This window comes from Poecilia formosa, unplaced genomic scaffold (assembly GCF_000485575.1).
Source record: "Poecilia formosa unplaced genomic scaffold, Poecilia_formosa-5.1.2 Scaffold258, whole genome shotgun sequence".
NCBI classification, from domain to species: Eukaryota; Metazoa; Chordata; class Actinopteri; order Cyprinodontiformes; family Poeciliidae; genus Poecilia; species Poecilia formosa.
The window spans coordinates 881,490-905,110 of record NW_006800197.1 but is presented as its reverse complement, the minus strand read 5'-3'; the positions used below and the strand labels follow the sequence as shown (position 1 = coordinate 905,110).

The following is a 23,621-nucleotide window of genomic DNA, read 5'->3' as shown; positions in this document are numbered from 1 at the left end:
CTTTTTGTTTTTGAGCCGATTCCCAGCAGGTCCATTATTTGGACTGTCACTTCAACTCATGAGCGATTTCCTAACCAGAAATGTAACTAAAACCTAGAGGAACATAAAAGGAAAAAGCAATTTGGAGATTTCACTTCAAGTTAAAAAAGTTGCAGCGTTGACAGGAAACTTGTTGCGGAAAACGAAACGATCAACATTTATAACATTGTGAGCATTCTGCTGGTCATTTTTCAGAGTGTTTGCACTGCTCAGCCCTGCCTAATGGTCTGAGCGCAGCCCCAGAGGTCTGATAGGAAACGCTCATTACCCCTACATGGTAATGTGCAGCTCAACCCCCAGATTCAGTAAATTGTTCAAAGTCCTTCCTCTACATCTGCTGTTGTATACATAAAACAATATTGTGCTCCAGAATTTTTTTCCAGCACTGACTGAAAGGTTCAGGATGACGGTGACTCAGATGAGAGTGACAATGTTGATAATGACAGAGAAGATGAAGATGATGGGATAATATGACGATAATCATCATGCGGCGGGCGACCCGTTTAAAGTCAGATGTGACCTTTTTGCAGTTTTTCAGAGTACTGGTGAGCATTGCGCATGTTTCAAAAGGAACACTTCAGGTTTAATAATTCATAAATGCATGGAGCAGCAAAATGGCTCCTGAAGGAGATCCATGTTCATTACAAAATGAACCTGATTTTAAGTAACTTTAAACTTTTTCCAAATTGAACAGATAAGTTTTATTTCTTTTGTATCATGCTCAAGGCGTGAGCCGCAGCTTTATGACTTCTGTTCCACCGGTGTAGTTTGGGCTGGTGTCATAAAATGCATTTCATAAAACATAAATAAATCGGACAAAGATAACATGAGCAGTTTTTAAATTATGATTTTGTTTATCAAAAGGGAAAAAAAAGAACAAACAAACTTGTCCTTATGTGAAAAAGTTAATGTCACCTCAACAGTCAATTTGACCTTTTCTGATTAGTAAATCATTAAATATTTAGAGATGCTGCAGCTGATTTTTTTTTTGTGTGCTTTCTCAGTTAATTATCAAGACTGATAATTTGATTGTTTTTGTTTTATAGCATTTTAAAAACTGACCAGTGCAGAAGTGACTGCAGATCTGAATAAACCAACAGACCACAATAAGAAAAAATGGATACAGGATGTGTTAAAAACCACTGTTGGTGTGGTTTTTGATTATTAACAAAATTTCACTCTAGAACTTCACATGTATTTCAACATAAATATTCTAATACAGGGCTGCACAGTGGTGCAGTTGGTAGAGCTGTTGCCTTGCAGCAAGAAGGTTCTGGGTTTGATTCCCAGCCCCGGTCTTTCTGCATGGAGTTTGCATGTTCTCCATGTGCATGGTGGGTTCTCTCCAGGTACTCCAGCTTCCTCCCACAGTCCAAAAACATGACTGTCAGGTTAATTGGTCTCTCTAAATTCTCCCTAGGTGTGAGTGTGTGTGTGCATGGTTGTTTGTCCTGTCTGTCTCTGTGTTTCTCTGCGATAGACTGGCGACCTGTCCAGGGTGTATCCTGCCTCTTGCCTGGAACATTAGCTGGAGATAGGCACTTTTGACATGACGAAATGAGTGTGGAGTACATTTAGAGACGGCTAATAAAAGAAAAGCACTTTGAGGCAGGTGGCTGGGCGACCATAGTTTAATTTAGCTGTCAGCAGTCCTGGCTTGTTGACAAACTCGAAGCTTTCTCCAAACGGATGCTCGGTCCGATGATGACAGCAGAAAACCACGCACGATTTCCCGGGTTGACAACAGCGACGCCACAAAGAGCTTTTCCTTTTCAACTTTAAGATCATCCTTTTTCTTCAGACATGAAAGCAGCATGACCAGACCAGAACCCATCGAGAGACAGATAAGATCCAGCAGGAGATAAGTCGAGTCGGAGCGAGTCGATCTCAAAGAGCTCAAAAAAAGAAAAAGAAAAAAAAAATACACGAGAAGTCTCAAATTCAAATGAATCTCTTTGAAATGCAGTGACATTTTGAATAACAGAGCTATCTGTCTTTTTTCCAGTGTGAGGTTTTAAAGCAGCTTTTTTTTTTCTTTTCATGTTTTGTTCAAAACCACATCAGGATAAACAAGGAGAACACATCTGTCTTCACCACGCAAAAAGTCTAATGATGTGCTGCTTAAAGTGATGACAGAGAGCTGGGTCTCCGGGGCGACGGGGGTCTCTGCATTTGTGATGTAGAGAAGCAATCAATTAAGAGGGTAAGATATATGCGTCTGCTCTTACAGAGTGGCAGCTTAATAGCGACATAGATTTCTGTCAATTATGTTAATTACTTTGTTTAATTTACAGTGGTTTGTTGCAGACTTCGCATTACCGCAGGGACTGACGGGAAACTGGAGACAGTGGAGGGAAAGTGATCAGACTCAGCTGTAAACGCTGGGTTTGGTCCAACTCTTCCAGTTTATTGAAGTGCTTGGTAATCTGCAGCTTTATATAAAAAACTATTTCATTTTCTTTGATTTTATTTGATTTGATTTGATTCTTCCATTGGAAGCCAAAAACTGCAATGTCTTACAGTGGGATTTTATATGTTAGAGAAACATAACACACATCATTACTGTTAAGTAAAAGGGTAACATGGAGTTACTGGGTTTTTTTTTTTTATAAATAAATAATCCACAAGTATTGTGTGCAACTATTGATTATTTCAAGGAATCGATTATTCTATTGATTAATCAGTTAAGTGGATGATAAAAAATTTTTCACTTCACCTCTTAAGCTGTTTTTTTTTAAAACAATATCAGAAATAATCAAGTAATTCACTTCCTCTTTTAAATGGTAAATGGACTGAACTTATCTAGCGCTTTTCCAATCAATCTGACGACTCAAAGCGCTTTACACTAAAGTCACATTCACCCATTCGCACTCATAAAACGATCACATACATACACTGATACACAGATCGGTAGGCAATTTGGGGTTAAGTGCCCAAGGACACATCGACATGTGGCAGGAGGAAGCTGGAATCAAACCTACAACCTTCTGATCACAAGACGACTACTCTTTCCAAGCCGTTATGACCGTAGATGTTAGAACTTTTAGTTTCAGTTCCATCTTGATCATTCTTTTATTGTCTGTTTTCTGATGTCTTTCTTATTGTCTGTGTTTTTGATTTATTTCTTTAGATTAATGTTTAAATTTACTGTGGATACTAGATTCAGGTCTCCTTCCTCATTTTCACATTCTGATCAGCTAGTTTCCTTATCAACAACTGTCTTCCTCATGGTCATGTAGGCCATAAAGTATGATATATTTTTAGCTATATCCTCAAATCAACAAAATTAGCAAAAACAAACACTTGACATATAAGTCCACATCTGGAAAGAATCAATTCAGCATATGTAGTTATTTTTTAAACTTGAAAAAAGTTGTTTTGTGAGGATGATCCAAATCACTAAGATGCAGCTGTATAATTTGTCCTTCTTCTTTCATTTATACAAGCTGGCTGCTTCCCACACTTCCAAGTTGAAGTCAAGTGTTTCCTGTCAAACAACTCATTTATCAACTCATTTATTTCTGCCCTGAGGTTTGTGTGCCAGCTCAACCTTTATGGACATTCCTACACGTTCTGCTGCTCAGAGTCAGAATCTCTCCGTCTGTCCATCTGCTAGCCACAGACCGTAATCAGGAGTCATGGAACCTCTCCACTGTTCCACATTAAAGTTTCTCCTGTAATTATTCCTTCAGTCTGTGTGGTATGGTGCTACTTTGATTTAGTTTTAAAGACAACATTTAGCAAAAGAGAAATAAAGGCTGAATATTCTGTGTTCACCTAGCAGCCGAATACGATCCACTTCTGAATTTTTTTGGGCAATGTGCGATCCATGTTTGACTTTTTCATACCAGGGTAAACGACCCACTTCCAATTTAATCAGGCTGCAGCCTGAATGGTCACATAGCAGTTCATCCGACTTTCACCTCACTGATGTGAGGCGTCAGATTTCTTCACCACCAGAAAGCCAGACGCTGTGACTCCAGAAATAAAAAATAAAAAAATGTCTCAGAAATATAATTATTAAATTCTGGAAATATCTGTTTTGGTAGCTGTGTTTCCATTACAAATGTGTTCAAAACTTTGTCAACATTCCACGAATGTCAAAAGAACAATTTCGAAAATATAGTGTTTCCAATAAACAAGAAATACTGTTAAAACCACACAATAATTTAATAAAAACATACTGCGCCATCATCCTCCCACCACTTCCTGTCTTCTTTTTTTATTGTTTTCACCAGTAGCAACATCTGTTTGTTGGCCACATGACTCGTGGTTCGAAAAAAATTTAAGTTTCCATTAGTTTTGTAAAATATACAAATTTTGATAGTCAAAAAAACGTCTCAACCTAGCGCAAAAACTTTTTATCAAAGAACGTGAGTTTTGTGAAATTAGCGTGTTTCTATTGAGCGAATTTATTCCAATTGATTTCAAATTACGCAATTATTTGGTTAATGGAAACCATACTTCCACCATTTCTGGTTTTGACTATGCATCCAAACAGACTCTCTAAAGAAGTTGCTAATAATGCTTTACAGAAGGGCATTTCCATCAGTTGTGCTTATTAGTTGCTAACTTCATCTTGTTATGATGTTGTGACCATGCTGTCGGCTAGCGTTGCTTAATAAACTTTAAAAAACTATCCAGAAATGGCCCAATTTTCAGGGGATCGTAAACCATTTACACAGAAGTCCTACTGCACAAATAGCACAAAACTACAAAAATCGGATTTCAGTGAAAAAAATCGGAGTCGAAAGTCTGCCATGTGAACATAGCCTCTGTCAAGTCTTAATTATTTCAATCCAAGTCAAATCTCAAGTCTTTAATGACTGAAGGAAATATGTTTTATTATCAACCCAATTTGTCCAACACTGCACTGCTGCAGTTAGAAATTCAGACATTGTGTTTGTCATAAAAGCTGGTTTATGACAAACATAAACCAGCTTAAATAAACATTTAGTGATTGGAATTGAATCTTTTAACATAATTCAACCTGCAAAACATTGGCAATAAGCAATTATAACAGTTAAAAGCTTTACTAATCTTTGGGTCATTTAAAACTGTCCAGTTGACACTCAACAGCTCGTGGTCAATGAGAAAAACATGTACAACACATGCAGAGACTGGTTCAGAAAAATAACGTTGGGACCTCGGAGCTCTAAATTCTGAATTTGCCAAGTTTGTAAAACTTTACAACCAGATTTTCACTTATTGTATGTAAATGGATTTAACTAGAATAGCTTTAGATATAGATGACATTACAAATCCTGCAGCGTCATCTCAATTTCCAACACTAAGCTGCTGCTTGTGTTTGTGAACATAACTCAGGTTAGATTTTACATGTTCCTTCAAGTAGTGATTATCCTCCTCTGCTATAAGTGTCTTTTTACAAGGAGACATAAATGTTTTTTTTCTCCTCACGGTAAGCTGTGACCCTTTTAGTTTTTACAGCTGTTATGGAAGTCACTCAGATTACAACCTGTGAGCTTCCTGGATGTTTTTGCTGTTGTGTGACCACTAATGCTGAAAGCCAATAAAGTCTTTCAGTGGGTCTTACAAAAGTGCCTTTTGTAAGGCTTGTTTGCCTTACAAAAATGTTTCAGGAAGTAATAAAATACTTTGTCTTCCATGATCATGTTCATCTTATGCAAAAAATCGCAATTAAAATCACACAAGAACGAGTTTGTTCATGCTGGAAGTCAAATAACATCGTCCTCCAACCACTTCCTGTCGTCTTCTTCGCGGTTTCTGCCAGTAGCAACATCCGGTTGTTGATCATGTGACTTGTGTGATGCAAAAAGTGTTTTCATTGCAGTTTTGCAAAATATACCGGTTTCAACACACAAAAAAATCCCCAACTCATTCTAGCAGCAAAACATTTTAACAAAAAATGAGTTTTTACGAAATTGCCGTATTTATTTTCTAAATGTCAAATTGCGCAATTATATGGTCACTTGAAATGCATCTAATATGATTGAAAACTTTGCAGGTGTTTGGAGGTATAATTAGCCTATGAAGGTATGACAACATTCTAAGACAATGGATTTTGAGCTTTTATTTCCTGGATGATGTAACAATCAAAAATACAAAAAATAAAAACTTCAGATCTCTCACTCTATGTTTAGTGAATACATTTCACCAAAAAATACATTTAACATTTTCATGATATTCAAATTTCTTTAGATGTAACTGGATATCTTTGGACTGGTTACTTAATTAAATCAATAACACTGATGGTGTTGAGGAAGGCATATTTTTTAACACCAATTGGCCATGGGGACACAGTCACGCCTTACAGGGACTTCAGAAGCTCGAGCTAAGCTAACTAAGGATGTGAAGCGCTTGCCAAGACTTTCTGGCTCTACTTTCCATCTGTCTACATAGATTTGGCTCAGAGGCCTCAGTCTTTCTCTCCACAATTTTACCAGTCCAAATTACAACCATTTAGTTGAAACTTGTACTTTTGACTTGAGAGACCAAAGCAAGCAGGGAGAATAAAAACGAAGACACACTCTATGTGTGTCAATACCAAGTGTTTTTCAGTCGATCTGAGGCCGTCTCTCCAGAAGCTGAAAGTTGGTCCAAACTGGGTCATGAAAAACACCAACATCCCGAAATGATTCAAAAGGTGTTGTAGAGGTTCAGTTGGATTCCAGATCTAAATTTGATTTAAATGCTCAGGCTGGACATTCATAAATGACCCCAGCAGGGGTCTGCAAGCTGTGGCTCCGGAGCCACAAGTTGCTCTTTGGACCTTTCACAATGACTTTGCTAAAAGTCATGAAGAACTAACTGATGTTTTTAAATATGTAAACACATATTTTGTAAGAGGGAGGATTATTTTGACTCCTAACTATGTAACATGGCATGTTTTTTAAAATCATGTTTGAGTTTTGTAAAAGGTTCTAGCCAGACTTAGTCCTTTGGTCATTTTTCACAAAGTTCTAGGGCCCAGCACACAGGACCAGACACCTCTGGCCCGTTTTGTCCTCTTTGTTCCTCTCAGTCTGAAAGAGAAGAAGAAGAAGGAGAAAAAAGAATCTTCACGTGAGCACACGGGTGAGTCACCAGGTTGACCGAATCTCACCTCCGCGTGTCTCTAAATCAACGCGTTTCTGTCGGCTCCAATGGTTCGGACATTTCACCGCTGCGCAAGCGTGAAAGCACCCCTGGACTTTTGGCGCCTCGGCTCATTCACGCCGTCCAATCACAGGTCAGCCAGGAGGAGGCAGAGCAGAGTGAGTGTCAGAACACCTCTGTGATGATGGATGGGCCTCAGTGGAGAGATGATGGATGACCACGGTGGCCATTTTTTGTGTGTGTGTATTTTTTTTTTCTTGTTTGTTTGATGTTACCCAGGGCGAGTTCCCATGGCAACTGTGCTTCTTCCATGACCTCTGCTTGAACCATGAGACCCTCAACAACTTTCCCTGCCACCAGGAGGGGGAACACAGTACCTGTAGGTGTAACAAAATCTGGGAGATTAATTTAATATGAGATTTATCGTCACAATTTTTTTTTTTTACCCCAAAAGACACCCACCAGTGACTGACTGCTGAGGTTTGTTTTCTTCTTCCAAGCACAAAATTCCAATAAGCTGTGCTAATTAAACACAGAGGAAGTAATTAAAAAAAGCCACTATCTGCAGTTGGCAGATTGCTTGTCTCACTAAGACATGTGATAAATACGTTGGCTTTTATTTTTCTTTCAATGTGCTTTTGAAAGCTGTGTAATGGTGAGACTCCATTCCTGGGACGATCATGAAAGAGTTTCTTAAACAGACAAAACAGCATCTCAAATTTGGGATCGGTAGTAATTTATTTAACTTCTTTAAATTATTGTTTAAAAAAAAGCCTTAAAAAAAAAGAAATGCCCTAATTCATACTTAGAAAAATAAAACAGGCAAATGTACAAAATGATTAATCAGAATTAGCCATTTGTTTGCTTCCAAAGGATTTGAAGGGTCTTATTTCCAGCTGTCAAGTGTCTTTATTTATTGACTGTCAGTCTAGAGAAACTGTTTTCCATTCTAAGTTCATTCTTGTTAACTGTGGACAGTGCTGTAAAAATGAAAGAAAAAAGTTGCAAACGAGACAAGTGGGTTGGTGGAGGGAAACCTGTAACAAAATTCCTGGAATGCTTTAACTTGACATACTTCCTGAAAAACACTTCAGAGGAGAATCAACGAGAGATTTTCCACATGTAGCAAAATTTGTTCTATATCTAATACCAAGTGATTTGGCTCTCTTGATTACAGATTATTTACAAATTGGTGGACATGCAGTTTTCCCAAGAGGGAAGCAGGTGGACGTTCTGGCTCAATCCTTCTTCGTAGATTAGCTCTCGGGCAGAATATCCCTCATTAACAGAAACCTTTATCATGGTTGCTATGGAGAGGAAATATTAGTGGAACACCCTGAGAAAAACCAAAGAAAATACGGCAGAAATAGCGACTAAAATCTTGTATATTTGCACCAGTATGAACATTATTTACTCTTTTGATAGAGACTAGAAAAGGTTGTCATTGTAACATTAGATATTAGTATTGTTTGAGTTGGACATTATGTCTTATTTTAATTTTGTCCAAAAAAACTTAAAATACTCTAACATTTTGATCAACTTGCTTCTCCTCTAAACTTGCAAATACTCATATTTAAAAAAAAATCAAAAACAGAAAACGTCTTAAACACTACACAGATGCCTTTTTCTGTTTTCCTCTCCAAAGTTCAGTCAGTCAAATTATGTTTTAGCACATTGAGCACAGAACAATTATTCCATTTCCTTCAAAATTCAAATGAAATATTCATAACACATAAATTGAGTGTGTCTGTATTTGGGGGCTGAGAAACAGAGCTGAGAATGTGAGTTACAGCCGTTAAAAACTCGTCACATCCTCTGCTCTGGTTTGCCTTAACGCGTGTTACTTCCACACATCCCACCGCTACCACCTTTTTTTCCCTCATTAAATCAAAAGTGAAAGTCTTTGCTGTGCGAAAACTGCCAAAGCAACAGCTTTACATAAAAACAACCCGCGTGTTTTCACCAGAGCGAGTAAAACCTTAACTCAAATCATAACCTTCAAACGTGAAATTCTTCATGGATAACTTTATCGCCTAACTTTCTTTCTTACCTCAGCAGGTGATCTTCAGTCAAGTGCAAATGTGATAAGAATCTAAAGGCCCGCGCGCGCGCACATCGCTAACGGCTACTTTTCGCTTCGCTCTCTGCAGCTCGCGCAGAGACTCGGCTTGTTTCCATCACAAACTCCGCCGTGTCGTCATCACAAAGACGTTGCCCTCCAGCAATGAGAGCGGGACGCAACCTTGAAATACAAATAAGAAGTCTTCAAAACGGGGCTCCCCGTGTGTGTGTGTGTGTGCGTGTGTGTTTCTGTGTGCGTAGCCGTTTAATACCCTCTGAGAAGCACCTTGAGTTTTCAACCTTTAAAGTGAAGTGAGATCAGTTTGGACAGAATGAGGATACAGAATGTTAAGGTTACAGCAGAGGTTACGGTTAGGGAATATTTCATCACAAAGTCCCCTCTGCTTCTGTCTGCACTTGACTAATGTGAGTTTGACAAGCTAAGATCTCTGTGGCTATATAAATATAAATGCTAGTTCGAACTGATGAAGTCGTATTGGTAATTTTGCAAAGAATTATTGTAGATGTACAGCTCTAGAAAAAATGAAGAGCCCACTGCACTGAGCCTCATTGAAAACCTCCTGGTTATTCCACCAAATATTGAGTTATTCCTGAGTTAAAACATTAGTATTGTTGTTTTTAAATGAACATGAACTTGTTTTCTTTGTATTATTTGAGATCTGAAAGCGCTGCGTCTTTTTTATTATTTTGACCAGTTCTCATTTTCTGTAAATAAATACTAACTTTTTGTTTGGAGACATGTTGTCAGTAGTTCATAAAATAACAATGTTCATTTTACTCAAACGTATACCTGTAAAGAGTAAAATCTGACAAACTGATCATATTAAGTGGTCTCTTATTTTTTCCCAGAGCTGTATGCCATGTCTTTGTCATGTTCTTGATATTGTTATGCACATGCAAAACACTCAAAACAGAATTCTGGAAAATCTGCCCTCTTTTTCAATGAATCTTGAGGTAACACAAAAGTCTTAATTAAATATCTTGAATGTCTGCTTCTCAAAAATAAATTCATACTTTTTATTAGGATTTTATGTAACAAACCAACACAAAACAGTGCAGGAAGTGTAGAAACACACGCGGTTCAATGTCTTTATTTTACATATACAAACTGTAAAATGTTGTGTGCATAAATATTATATACATTTAGATCAGCAAAGCTATTGGGGCAGACTCCCAAAGTATGGAAATATTGAAATGTGCAAAAAATACACACACAAACCTTTGTGTGGCTCTATAACAAGATCCCAATAAATAAGTTAAAATAATTTAAGCTGAATTAAATCTGTGTTATTCTGCTGTAAAGCTTTTTGACAAGAACATGTTTTCCCCCGTCGTCAGTGAGTTTGTGCTGGCAGAACTAGACTGAGGGTGTCTTCCTTAAAATCAGAACCTAATTATTGTAGATCTCGCATATTTTAATCATGAGCTACATTTCTTGTCACAAGTGTCACTTCACAGGCAGGATTTTTCATATGCTCACTGGAGAAATGTTCCAGCTTTTTGTGCTAACTATGTTACAAGTTAGAAGAAATGGCATCGGAAAGTATATTTTGTCAAAGCTGTCTTGCAAGTTTAGTATGTGCTGTATTGTTGCTTTCAGTAAGGCTATAAATTCCTCTGGAGTTACAATATTAACAATCACAAAATTATATAGTACGTATATTCTTTTTGAACAATATGTAATTGCAGCTGGATTACCTGTAAACTTAAAGGTTTATTTTCTGTGACAGAGATGGAAATTGTTCTCAGCCAAATCAACCGGAATATTGTTGCTACAATTGTAAGCCTATTCAATATCAAACACGGTTAACTTGCATACAATATAATGTTTAGGTGTTTTATTTTGCCAAAATTGCTACATTTCACTAACACAAATGATAAAAAGCTTTTCTAAAAAAGTGGAACAGAACATGTGTTTATTAGTTAAGTGTCAAGCAATTTCTAAATTCACATCATCTGTCTCTAGTTAGAGCAGTGGTTCTTAACCTTTTTTGAGGTACCGAACCCCCCAGTAGCATATGCGCATTCACCGAACCCTTCTTATTCCAAACCCACCCCCCACCGACACACAAAATACTTTGCGGTATTCTGATTTAGTAATGTAATTATATTAGCTGTGTTACCACCCCCACGCCACTAGAGGCAGTAGCAACTCCGAAAAGATGCGACTAAGGAGCAGATTTAGACTATAGAATTTGGTAAAAACGGTGAGTTTTGCTGAAGTAATTAAAGACACAAGTTCAAATCCATGCTGAGAGTGGAACTCCTTCAATCAGTGCTCCTCCGCAGCTCTGATTGGCTCAGCAATGTAACGTGATCCTGTGCAGCAAAGTGGGGCGTCATCACGACTTTATACAGTGTGTTTTTACCTCCGCGGCAGAGACTCCGCCGAATCCCTGAGACCGACTCATCGAACTGACTGCAAACCATCCACAAATTTGATGATACAACAGCCAACATACCAATCTCAAACAACAAAAAAATTGTTCAAAACCTTGAAATTTAATGCAAGTTTACATAGACCCCAGAAATCCTTATGGACTGAAGAATTCCTGGCCAGCCTGGATGGTAGACAGTAACATTTAATTACATGTTAGAAATGTCTGTGGGAAATGTCCAAAATGTTCTGAGACAAGAAGATTATCTTGCATACACAAGGAGAAAGATTCCTAAAAGACAGCAAAGGGCAAGATTTGAAAATTGTCGGCTGATTTTCAAAATATGAGAGACGCTAAACATGGTGATAAAAACTCTTAAGTATAACAGATATTCTACAGTTCATGGCATTGAGATCACACCACACACAAACCAGTTTCACTCACCAACATGCAGACCTGAGACAGAAAATCTCGCAAAATGTCTCCGGACCAGAGTAAAGAAACATGGCCGACTGGGAAGAAGCAACAGAAATAGCTTGTGGACCATATTTAACAGAGAACAAACAATATTCTGATTGGCTACAAATAACCTATGACAGGCTGGGTTCTTGATCAGTTGCTTAATACTAAAAAGGAATTTCCTGTTGGAGTTGAACAATTTAGAGACTGCAGGAATCATTTTATTCACTATGAGGAAACCACTAATCTTCTTGTTTTTATATCTTACCAATAATCCTAATTGAGTTGAATAAATTTTGTATTAAGGTAACTAATCGTCATCTCACTTTTGCATATTTTGCTACTGACGATACCATTTCATGCAGCTTTCTCCATTTGCTACTCCGTAGTTTTATATTTCTTTGCTTTTGTGCCGTTCTTCTACTCATCACACTGCTTTCCTGAACGCTTTATGTACCTTGGTGCTGACACAGACATAGTTTCATTGTGTTATGCAGTGACAGTATTCCTCTTTTATATCTTGATCTAGGTCCAGGAACTCGCTGAACAGTAATCATTGTGTTGCGGGTCTAAAAGCAGATGCCTACATGCACCACTACAGCACGCCGATGCAAATGTGTTTTAGCTCACTTGTGTTAAAAGCAGGGTGGGTGTTGTCGCCATGACAAGATAAATGCTAACCGCCCTGACAAGCTCTGTGAAAGTAAGCGAGCGGCTCCAAGTGCTCACTCCCCGGAATCATTATTTCTCCCTATAGAACGTGTTCACATGAAACTGTGCATTTAATGACAGGCTCTCTGGAAACTGAACCATAAGCAAGAATGCGGGAACTGTAATAGTGTGCCGGCTTGTTGGCAGGTTGGTGCAAGATGAACGAGTTTGAGTTTATTGGTGTTTTCTTAAGGGGTGTGTTAGTAGCTTTAGAGGTTCAGTGGTGAGAGAGTTGGTGTGAGTAGGCGTACGCAGCTTGAAATGTAGCACATAAAGACTTCCTATCGTTTTATGCCATGGCAGCTCTACTTCCTCGAGTTTCATTCGGTTTCAATATTATCTCTCTTCTGAGCTGTTTTTCTCAAAAGGTTTCATTAGGTCTTGTGGTTGATGCTAGGTTCCCGATCTTCCAATTAAATTCTGCAGTGGTCAGTATCTATCCAAAATGAATGCACGTTTGTTTATTGGAAATGGCTGTGTGTAAAAACCAACTAACTTCGGTTTGAACAGAAGGCCCGGACCCTCAACTATTGAGAAACAATTGTTTGTTGGAAGCATGGACTCTGTTTAAGTTTGAAAGAACAGGATTTGATTTTACTAAAATGCTAACTTTGGCCGTTATGTATGTAATGAGCCAGCTCTGTCATGAAGGATGCTATGTTACAAAGTTTACCGCCGCATAAACTTCATAACACAGTTTAACCATCCCCCACTGCGAAGTACAGAGTAGAATGCCAGCAATAAAATGTCTTAAGCATTCCTCTTGCTCTGATTTACTTGGTCAGTATTTGGAAGTGTGGCCAACACGGATTGAAGGTCTTCGTTCACTTCCTCTGCTGCCATTGCCAAACTACAACCAGAAACTCATTGTTCACAACTCCTCCTTCTGATGAAATTTTACAGGAAGGCAGTGGCTAGGCTAGCAAGTGTCTAAGATTTTGCCAACAAACATAAATTTGCAATCAGGGTTGAATCATTTTTGCATGCAAACTACACAGGTCAGTGGACATTTAAAAGGCTAATGTATCTAACAGCTGTAGGGTTGTAGCTCTTGGGGACTGGACTTCAGGACCTCTGCTGTAAAACTTCTGACTACGCAATCACTTTATTTTTTCTTTAATAATACATTTCATTTGTAGGTGCCTTTCTTGACACTCAAGATCACCATAACAACATAAAACAGGCACAACATTGAAATACATTTTAGGTAGATGTAATGTTGAGTGTTACATCTACTTTATGTGCAAGATAACCTTGTCTCATTTCCCCTTGACTTAGCCATATATCTAACATGTAATGAAATATTGCCATCAACCATCTAAGTTTTCTGAATGAATTACGGGGTCTATTTAGACTGACCCCATATTTCCAGGTTTTGAGCCTTCTGTTTGTAGGATGTTTTGTTGTCTGAGATTAGCATGGTGACAATTTTATCATCAGATTTGTGGACGGTTCGCAATCACAGAACATTATGTTGATGAAGAGGCTAAACACCTGACCCCCGTGAAAATCCCACTGAAAATCCCAAATTTTAAAAAAGGCCTATATATTTGTCAAAGAAAGGCTATAATGCTGGTTATAATGTTATTTCTGATTGTGTGTAGAGTCAAATGAAAAAAAAAGTAGACTGCCATCAATAGATTCATCTTTTGTAGATAAGAAACAAACTGGTCATGAACTCTTAATGGAGCCCCGCTTTAAAAGAGCTCTGTATGAACAGATGCAGGTGAATCTTCATGACTTCAAACAATGTAAAGAGGAGTGAGCTTAAGTTCTTCCACAGGCCTGGGAGACACTGAGGAAATCATGCAGAAGATGAATACTTCCAGGCATTCCTGTTACAGACGGTTATCCACGCATGAGCTAATACATTTTTAAGTGTTTTCACATTCTGGCTTTGCACGTTATTATTTTCTTTCTTAGCATGAATAAGTAACGCAATTGTGTAATATTTCATGTTCTGTTGTGTATCTGAGTGTTTATGTTCATTAATAGATCATTGTTTAAGGAATTGTGACTCCAGAAAGACAAAATCTTAAAACCAAAAAAAGTCTTGACTTTTTACACTGTCTGCACATTATCGCAGGGTATGTAGAGAGGAACATGTGTAATGTTCTTCTTGGAAAAGATAAAATGCTTTTTTCTTTCAGCTGGTCCTTACAGTCGATCATGTGGCTTCATCGCTCCACTGTCACACCATCCTGCTGCATCTCTGCTTTTCTTTCAAAAATCCTTCGTCTAGTACATTGCTGTGCAAACGTATTTGCTTTCATTACAGATTGAACCTGTTTTTCTGCTTTTTGATCAGACAAATTGTAACTAATACCTAAGAATGATAGCTTAGTACACAATGGGGCCTTATACACCAGTTTCACTGTTTATCCTGTGCTCATCCGGCACCAGTTCTCTGTGTTTCTACTGGGTCAAACTCTGGTATCAGCTAAACCGGGATTAAGTTAGCAAATTGAAAACATAAAGAATTTAGTTTTTATTTTTGTCTTATTTAAAACATAAAAAACTGTAAAAAACACAGTGATAAAATGTTGGATCAGTTTCAAAATAACACAATCTGTCTGTATTATTTTTATCTTGTCTTATCTTTCCTAACATTTTTTTAAATCACTTAGCATAAAACTTAAATAGGTTTTAACAAAAAGTAGCTTACAGCTGGATATAGTAAATTTCCTAAATATAATTTGTGACTTGTATAATTTGTGGTAGCTCTAAAGACTGTTTAGCCATGGGGTGACATTTGTAAAGTTATACAATAAAAAATTAACAATAAAATTTTCGTTTATTTAGGCTGTCGGTGAAAAACAAATGGGTGTTCACATTTCAAAGTCATATTTTTATCATGTTATTCATACATTCATAAATGTCAAAGTTCCAAACTACATATTTAAATCACAAGCTAAATATTTAATTCCCAACTCAATTTCCAAATCAAATGTTTAGCTTGCTAGCTAAATATTTAGATAACAAGCTATTTTTCAGCAAGCTAAATATTTCAAGCTAAATATTATCAAGCTAAATGTTTAGCTTGATAACTAAATATTTATGTCCAAGCTCAATATTTTTGCCAACATGCAAATTAGCTTGCCAACAAGCAGAAGTGGAGTATCAAAATAAAAGCTCTGCTCAGACATTTACACGTGGATCTACAGCAACAGTTAATGAACCGACATCCACCACTGCAGTAGAGCCAGAACACTTCCGGTTCATGTTTCACTCACTCTTTAGTTGCTTTAGAACAGCTATCTGAGATTAAGACTTCCTGCTTATTCATTCATAAGAGTAACCGATTTACATAACGAGAAAGTGGAGAAATACCAGGGCCTCAGAGAGGAACTGGAAAAGACCTGGAAGGTGAAGACCACAGTGGTGCCTGTGGTCATCGGGGCCCTCGGGGCAGTCACCCCCAAACTGGAGCGATGGCTAAAACAGATCCCAGGAACAACATCTGACATCTAATGTCCAGAAATGTGCAGTTCTAGGCACAGCCAAGATACTGAGCAGAACCCTCAAGCTCTGGTAGAGGCCTGGGAGCCTCTACCAGAGGCTATATATATATATATATTTAAATTTCCAACAACTAATGAATAAACTTTTTTCTGTTTACATAACCTGTTCAAGTTTATATTATTATATTTGCTATAAAGCAAAGTCAGACCATAAATCCACAGCTGTTTTTGATGACGAGTTTCCCTGGTTTAATATCGGTAACTTCCTGCTTACTGCTCCAGTTTCAGTAATGTTGACATAAAAAGATTACAATTATGGGCAGATTTCCTTGTTTTTCTGCTGCCTTCATGGTAAAATACTTCAGATTGAACCCAATGTTGATGTGTTCACACCAGACCAGACGAATAAAACCTCAACTACTCAGAGGAAATGTAGTCACAGTTTGTTTCTCTCGAAGTCGAGTGATTTACACATGATTTATACGCGTCTATCCGTGATTTGCAGGATAAACACACACTGCTCATGTGTCATTTTGTTGCTATATTCTCAGTTTTGATCTTGAAACCAGTGAAAGACGTTTAAATTCCTAATTTTATAAACGCTTGCATTCACTGAACACGCCATGTCACTTCCTTGTTCCTCTTGCTGTCGTCACTTCCTTGTTCCTCTTGGACTCGTCTCTTGTATGCTTCGCTCACCTAAAAGTTTGTCTCTTAGAGTTTAAACTTAAAAACAGTTCACTGTTGCTCTTCAGAGAATTAAACTCACAGTAAGAGTTTGAGCGTGAACATGGACGTCTTCCTAAGTGGATCACTGCTAGGTGCTTTGGTCGTCTGTGTTGTCTTTGCTGGTATGTTTCACATGGGAGGGTGTTGGCTTGATGTGTTTTACTGCTTTGTTTTGTCATGTGTTGCATTGAGTTTTTACTTCATTCACATTGCTGTGTTTTGTCAAGCTATTTTGAAGATCTCTTTAATCTTATTTATCTCCAATGTTCAGTCCTTTGCTTCCGCTGTGACTGGTGTTTGAAACGCTTTATAAACAAAGTTGGTGATGCATCAAAAATGGATTACTCATTGTTCTTCGTTAAACTCTGACCTCTCTGCTGTGTTGTTTCCGGTCCTGCAGATCAGAGAAACATAACTGCCAAACCTGGAGAAAACGTCACTCTGCCGTGTGGAGCTGCTGAGAACCAACATGTTCTGGTTGTAAACTGGAGAAGAACTGACCTGGGGTCAGAATATATTCTACTGTACAGGGATGGGCAGTTTGACCCAGAATACCAGTCTCCATCCTTTAAAGACAGAGTTGACCTGAAGGCTGTGGATCATGGAGACCTGTCCTTGATTCTGAGCAACATGATGATCAACGATACAGGAACGTACGAGTGTCGGGTCGTTTCTAAAGATGGCAACGAGAAGAGAGCCACTCCGTCCAAAGAGCTAATCAGCACCATCAACCTGATAGTGGAACTAGGTGAGTTGTTATGGAAGTAAATAGAAGTACAAAATCACCTGACTGCTTTTATTCAAGTAAAAAATGTATCAGACGTGACGCTGTTTTCACTAAAATAATGCATTATGGAAAACAAGAGAAAATAAATGAGTTACTGTGTTTAAAACTGAACAGAAACAAAACTGAAGTTATTATCCTTGGACCTAAAGAGGAATAGCTTCAGTTATTACAGCTGGAAACCAGAGATTAGGTCTGAGATCTGTGTGTGATGATGGACTCTGACCTGAACCTTCAGAGCCACATAAAGACAGTTACTAAGACAGTCTTCTATCACCTGAAGAACATTTCTGAGGTTAACAACTAATGTTCCAGCAAGATTTGCATCTTTAGTCACATTGATTACTGCAACAGTGTCTTCACATGTAGGCCAAAAAAAACCCAAAAGTCAATCAGACAACTGCAGCTAATCTGAACACCGCTGTTGGTGTTCTCACTGAAGTCTGATTGGCTGTTTTCCAGAAAGCTGTTTTCCAGTTTTCTGGAAAAATTAAAACTTCAAAACAGCCAAAACACTGAGTTTCTTTAAATCAAGGTTAAACCCCAACTGTTTAATTCATCATAACTGAAAAGCTGATCAATAGGTTTGACGTGTATTTGCTTGAGGATTTTAATTACGGTATTTGACAAAATAGTAAATACACCAGTGGCTTCTGCTCTTCAGGGAACAAGGACGGAGGACAGGATGAAGCAAAGGCGGCTGGAAGGAACAAGACCGGACTGATTGCTGTTGGTTTTCTTGTTGTTGCTTTTATTGCTATTGCTATTTTTGTTGTTGTTGCTGTTTTTAAGCGCTGTAAAAGGCAGACATCTTTGCGTCCAGATGCTAGCCCACCTGCGGAAGAAGTTGAGCAGAACTATGAAGATGTAAGCATGCATCCCAACCTGTGAAATTATTTCAACAACGATACATGAAGGTTAAAACTGACATCTACCTGAACAGAATTTCCCTTTTCATAGATTCCTACAGACCAGACTGTTGGTATTATATAAACCTGAAACATGCTCAGTTTCAGTGTGAAACACTACTTTTAAAGAAAATCATTCTATTTGTTTGATTTATTTGCCTTCATTATTCGGTAACATCTCTCACCAAGATTTTCGGGTAATGCTGATCAAAACATCAATCTGTACATCAAGACATTGTCTACACTTTCTTTAAACCAAATTTGCTGCTGAGCACATATGGGCTGAACACAGGTGCCTTGCAGAGCAAATACCTCGAGCGTGCCTGAGCACATGGGGAACGTATCAGTGAGTTTGTAAATGTGTATGAGTGAGCTCTGTCCCCACGATGTGCCGGCCCTTCACAGTTCACCGCCTCATTCCGGCTAATTTCCATCCTGAGGTGCCAGAGCAGAGCCTTGATTATGCTCTATAGCAAACTGAAAAGCAGCCCTCATTTACACTTCAGTGTCTCTGCAGAGAATCATTATCTCCATGTGTAGCACTGCAGCAAAGGTCACACTGATGTCTTCAGTCGTACGCACAGGCGGCGCTCCAAGTGGGTCATGGAGATCCGTCTCTTCCACATGTTCACACTGGACACCTCTTGTTGAGCGCAAGGGGAGAAGCTGCTATGCTGACATGTAGAACAGAACGTCTGGCTCGCTGTCTCTACTGTAAGTGAATTTGGATAGGGAAATCAAAGCTCAAACCAAGGCTTTTTTTATATATATTTTACATTTCAAGTTGGCATTGCTGAGAATATGGCTGTGTGCCATTTATGCATCAGAGTGGAAAGCTGCATTGCTTGCACTCCATTTGTCCCAGTGCATCAGGTGCCAGGTACCCAAGATGGCCTTCTCACACGCAAAGGCAGACCATGAAGAGAAAAGAAATATCACATTGTTTGTTTGGAGTCAAATATCAAAATTTAGAACATTTTAAATACAAAAGTTGGGTTGAGACTTATGCAATGGACTGGAGACCTGTCCATTAGATTTTCGGTTAAAAGTTTTAACACAATAAATTGTGTTTTTCTTTTTTACATACAAAATCCCAAGGAGGAACCTTTGCTTTGTGTTTCTGGTACGTCCGTAAATTTGTAGCACAAGTGATGTCCGCAAACAGCAGCTAACCCTGCCTGCACTATTGCGCTCGATTCAAATCTCGCTTCACAGCACAGTCTGGGCTTTTTGATGTTTACTTGGATTGTCTGAGGTAAAATTTTTAGCGGGCCAATCAGCAAACAGAAGGAGAATGTCCCGGCCCTTCACAGTTCACAACAAAAGAAAAGCTTCACACTGTCAACACTTGTGTTAGTTATTGCTGATGTATGGCTGTGTAATTGCTGTGTAAAAATTAATAAAATTTAAGTAAAAAAAAAAAAGGCTGTTGTTTTTGAACAATTTGCTAAAGGGAGTTAGCCAAGCACCAAACTATTCATTTTATTGTGGAAATTCAATGCAATTGTTAACTTAAATTCAACTAAAATATATTTTGTGATTATATCTACATAAAAAAACTGTTGGTACTTCAGCATTTTTAACCATGTCATTAAGAGCAATTTTGGATTGTCCAAAGAATTACAAAACCCATACGGCGTTACATAAAGGGTACAGCTACCCGCCAGGCTGGCTTTCAAAAGATCTTCAAATCCAAAGTTAAGGCTAAAGGAGTTCAAATGTTTCTTGGCCTTTACATATTGCATTTTAGAAACTCTTTAAATCATGCCCAAGTGTCATAGATTTCTCTTAATCCAGCCTCTACAGAGATATTTGAAGAGGTTGCGGGTGACATCTGACCAGTTGGAGTGCAGTTCAATCAGCGACTTCCTCTCCACATTAATCTTGGCTAATGTTAGAGGGCCCGCTAATAAAACATGGATAATGTGGCTCAGTGGGCACACTAAATCTCAGTTCTTGGCTTCATTAATAAGAAATTATTCTAATAAAAAAGATAATGTTCATGCAGTGAAAATAAGATTTTAATGAGGAATTGTAAATGTTTGGAGAAAGATCATGGGCTAGACTTCAGGCGGACAAACCAAATGAGTTTTTTTCAGTTTTTATTTTCAAGTTCTGGTTGAAGCAAAACAGTGATGCAGATGCCTGCTTTTCATATGCTTCCAGGGCTTTTTATTTGTTTGCTTGAATAAATCAGAAGTATTTCCTCCTCATCTCCCTTTTATATGTAATCAAGCTAGGCCTAAATTATATCATTTCAAGGACCTTTTAACATACCTTCCAGACACTTACTGGGGATCTGCATTTGTAATTACTCTCTCCTCTCGCTGTGCTCCACTGATTCGTAGAGTAGCAATAAACAAATGTCTCGTGGTGCATTGGAAGCGAAATCACAAGGGAATTGTTCCCTTGAATCTTCTGATGCTGTGGCTGTTTAATAATCAAGCTCCCAATGTGTCAAACCAAACATTGGCACTACTATTTTTTGGGGGGTTTCTCCCCTCAGAAAAAATTACATAAAAATTATTCAACTGAATAAGAGGTTTGCCATGGAAAAGTGTCACTGAACTCTAATTTGGTCACTTGGTTTCATTTACTGCATTAGCTTTTACAATGAGCAAATTCATTAAGTGTTAGTCAAGCTAGGATGAGGTGGTTTTTTGAATGTCAGACTTTAATTTCATTTTGATTAATTAATTGAATAGAATTCAACAGGGTAAAACTGTTAACACATTCTTTATTATTATTAGTATTATTATTATTACAAAAGTCCAATCTTTACTATCATGTGTGCTTCTGGTACGTCTGTGAATTGACGCACTAGTTACATCTGCAAATAACAGCGACGGACGACAAAGTTGCTTCTCTTGGCCCACATGATGTTAATTTCTGCTTAAAAAAACAATCTGATGGGACGCTGGAAAACATTATTATTGTGTTCAAGTTTTGCTAAAAGCAGTTCGGCTATCACCAAAGCTATTCCATTTTAAAATAGCATCTCAATTTTAAACATTTGCGGCAGCCCAAATGTCCCTAAAGCTTAAGTCCAGTCATCTTCTTTACTTTTTTTGGGGGGAACTAGTGGTCTTTATTGACAGTTACCAGACATGAAATGGGCAGAGAGAGAAGGAAGGGGGGAAGGTATGCAGCATCGACATCAAGGATGGGATTCGAACCCAGGGCGGCCACATGGAGTACTGTGGTTTGTATCGTCCTTTGTTTACGTTTGGTCTTGCTGCCCTTCAGTTCAACTTACGCCAGCTCAATGTGGATTGTAATGACACGTTCTTCTTCTCTCATTATCGTGACATTTCGCCAATAGAAATAATTTTGGTAATTCTGACAACAAGAGACATTTGATCTGATTTTACTTTGCGAAACGAGAAGAAAAGGTGTGTCCATTTATTCGGTGTATGTAAACTTCTGGATTCAACTGTAAGAGTGTGTGAAGGAAAAAATATGTTTTGGTTTAAAAATAATAATAAAAAAAAGATAAATCCCAGCCGCATCCATGATGTCATTTAATATGACTTTGCTGAACAGCCTTTAATTTCCCATCTTTGCTCCCTATCATTTAAAAATAAAGAGCATTCAGTTACACTGAGCTTGATTGCTTCCCACAGCTGGTTGCTGTTGAACTCTAAGTTGTGATGCTGATAAGCTGGGCTAACCGCTGGGTGAAATGTTGTTCACTGATCACTTTGTGGAGTCTAAGTGTAGCTCCTTGCGGGCTGCATTATCCTTCTCCCCCCCTAAAAAACCCCACTAATCTGTCTGAAGAGGGAAGGAAAATGAATTCAAGACTTTTTTCCCACATCCTCCAAACAGATGTAAATGCTACAAGTTTCCATAGGAGCACAGTTCCTTTCTGTGTGAGCATCTGTCTGAAAAAAAAAAAAACAACCGCATTCCCAGAGTCTCCCCATTCCCAATTTATCATATGAAGTTATATTCATACGTCGGGTCACCGATCATAACCTGCGGCGATTACACCAAGGCACAGGAACGTGCGAATGTCTTCTGTGACCCTGTATAAATCATATCCTGTGGCATATTTAAGGTATTATCGTGCCATAATGAAATATTCAAATGCAGCCGGCCTGCGCGCCCGCAGCACGGTGGAGCAGGTAAGTCTGCGATGATGACTTAACGGCCTGGGAGGAATAAATGGAATTCATGGGAAATTAATCAGAGTCGCCGGGATTCTCGGCATGACGGATGAGACCGGAAAGTGGGTCAGAACCACAGGTTGGTTGGTTGCACAACTGGGCCGAAACACAATGCTGCAGGGGCACTGGAGGTGCTATCGCTAAAACGCCAATGTGGTTTTTAGCGTCGTCAAATCCCACAGTTATACCTAAAACTAAGTAGTTATGGTATGAACAAACACTGACAATGTCTGCTTTTGTTGTCAAAAAAATGTAAATATTAAGTCTGAATGTGATTTGTCTGCGGAGCGGGATGTAGAGAATAGAAGAGCTTGAAGGAATAAGTGGTTTCACCAGGACAGATCTCTAAGTGGTTCATGAATTTAACATGAAAGAACTCCGTTTGAACGTGGACTCCCCGAGAGTTTAGACTTTAAAAAGAGCTCATTCATATTTTAATCACACCAGAGGTCAAAATAATCACTGTAGGGTTGAAAGGTGATACTGATGAATATTCAGTCGGTGGGTGAAGTGACCCCTGACCCCGCGTACTACAGTGCTTCCAATCATATCGTTGTACACTGATGCCGAAACCTTAACTTCTCAGTGAGTTTCTTCAACAACTACCTGAACACTTCTAGATATGTGAGAATCTGAAGGTAAATAAGAAATAAAAGGACCAACAACACAGTATTGTGCATTGGCACTGCTTCTCTTCCTAGCAGCAACAGTTGAAACTGAGGGTTAATGCAGTTTGTTCACAAATAAACTAAATAATTCCCCGTAAATACACAAAAAAATTAAGAAGCCTAAGATATTTCGGACAGTAAACTATTAGATCTTCA

At 38.4% G+C, this 23,621-nt stretch overlaps 1 protein-coding gene across 1 annotated transcript; it reads left to right on the top strand.

Moving 5' to 3' along the window:
* Nucleotides 1-16,997: 16,997 nt before the first annotated feature.
* On the top strand, nt 16,998-18,640 carry LOC103150628 (immunoglobulin superfamily member 2-like). Its single transcript, XM_007570327.2, has 3 exons — nt 16,998-17,058; nt 17,337-17,684; nt 18,385-18,640. Exons 1-3 carry the CDS (start codon nt 16,998-17,000, stop codon nt 18,609-18,611), a joined length of 636 nt encoding a protein of 211 aa, XP_007570389.1. The 3' UTR covers nt 18,612-18,640.
* The last annotated feature ends 4,981 nt before the right edge of the window (nt 18,641-23,621 follow it).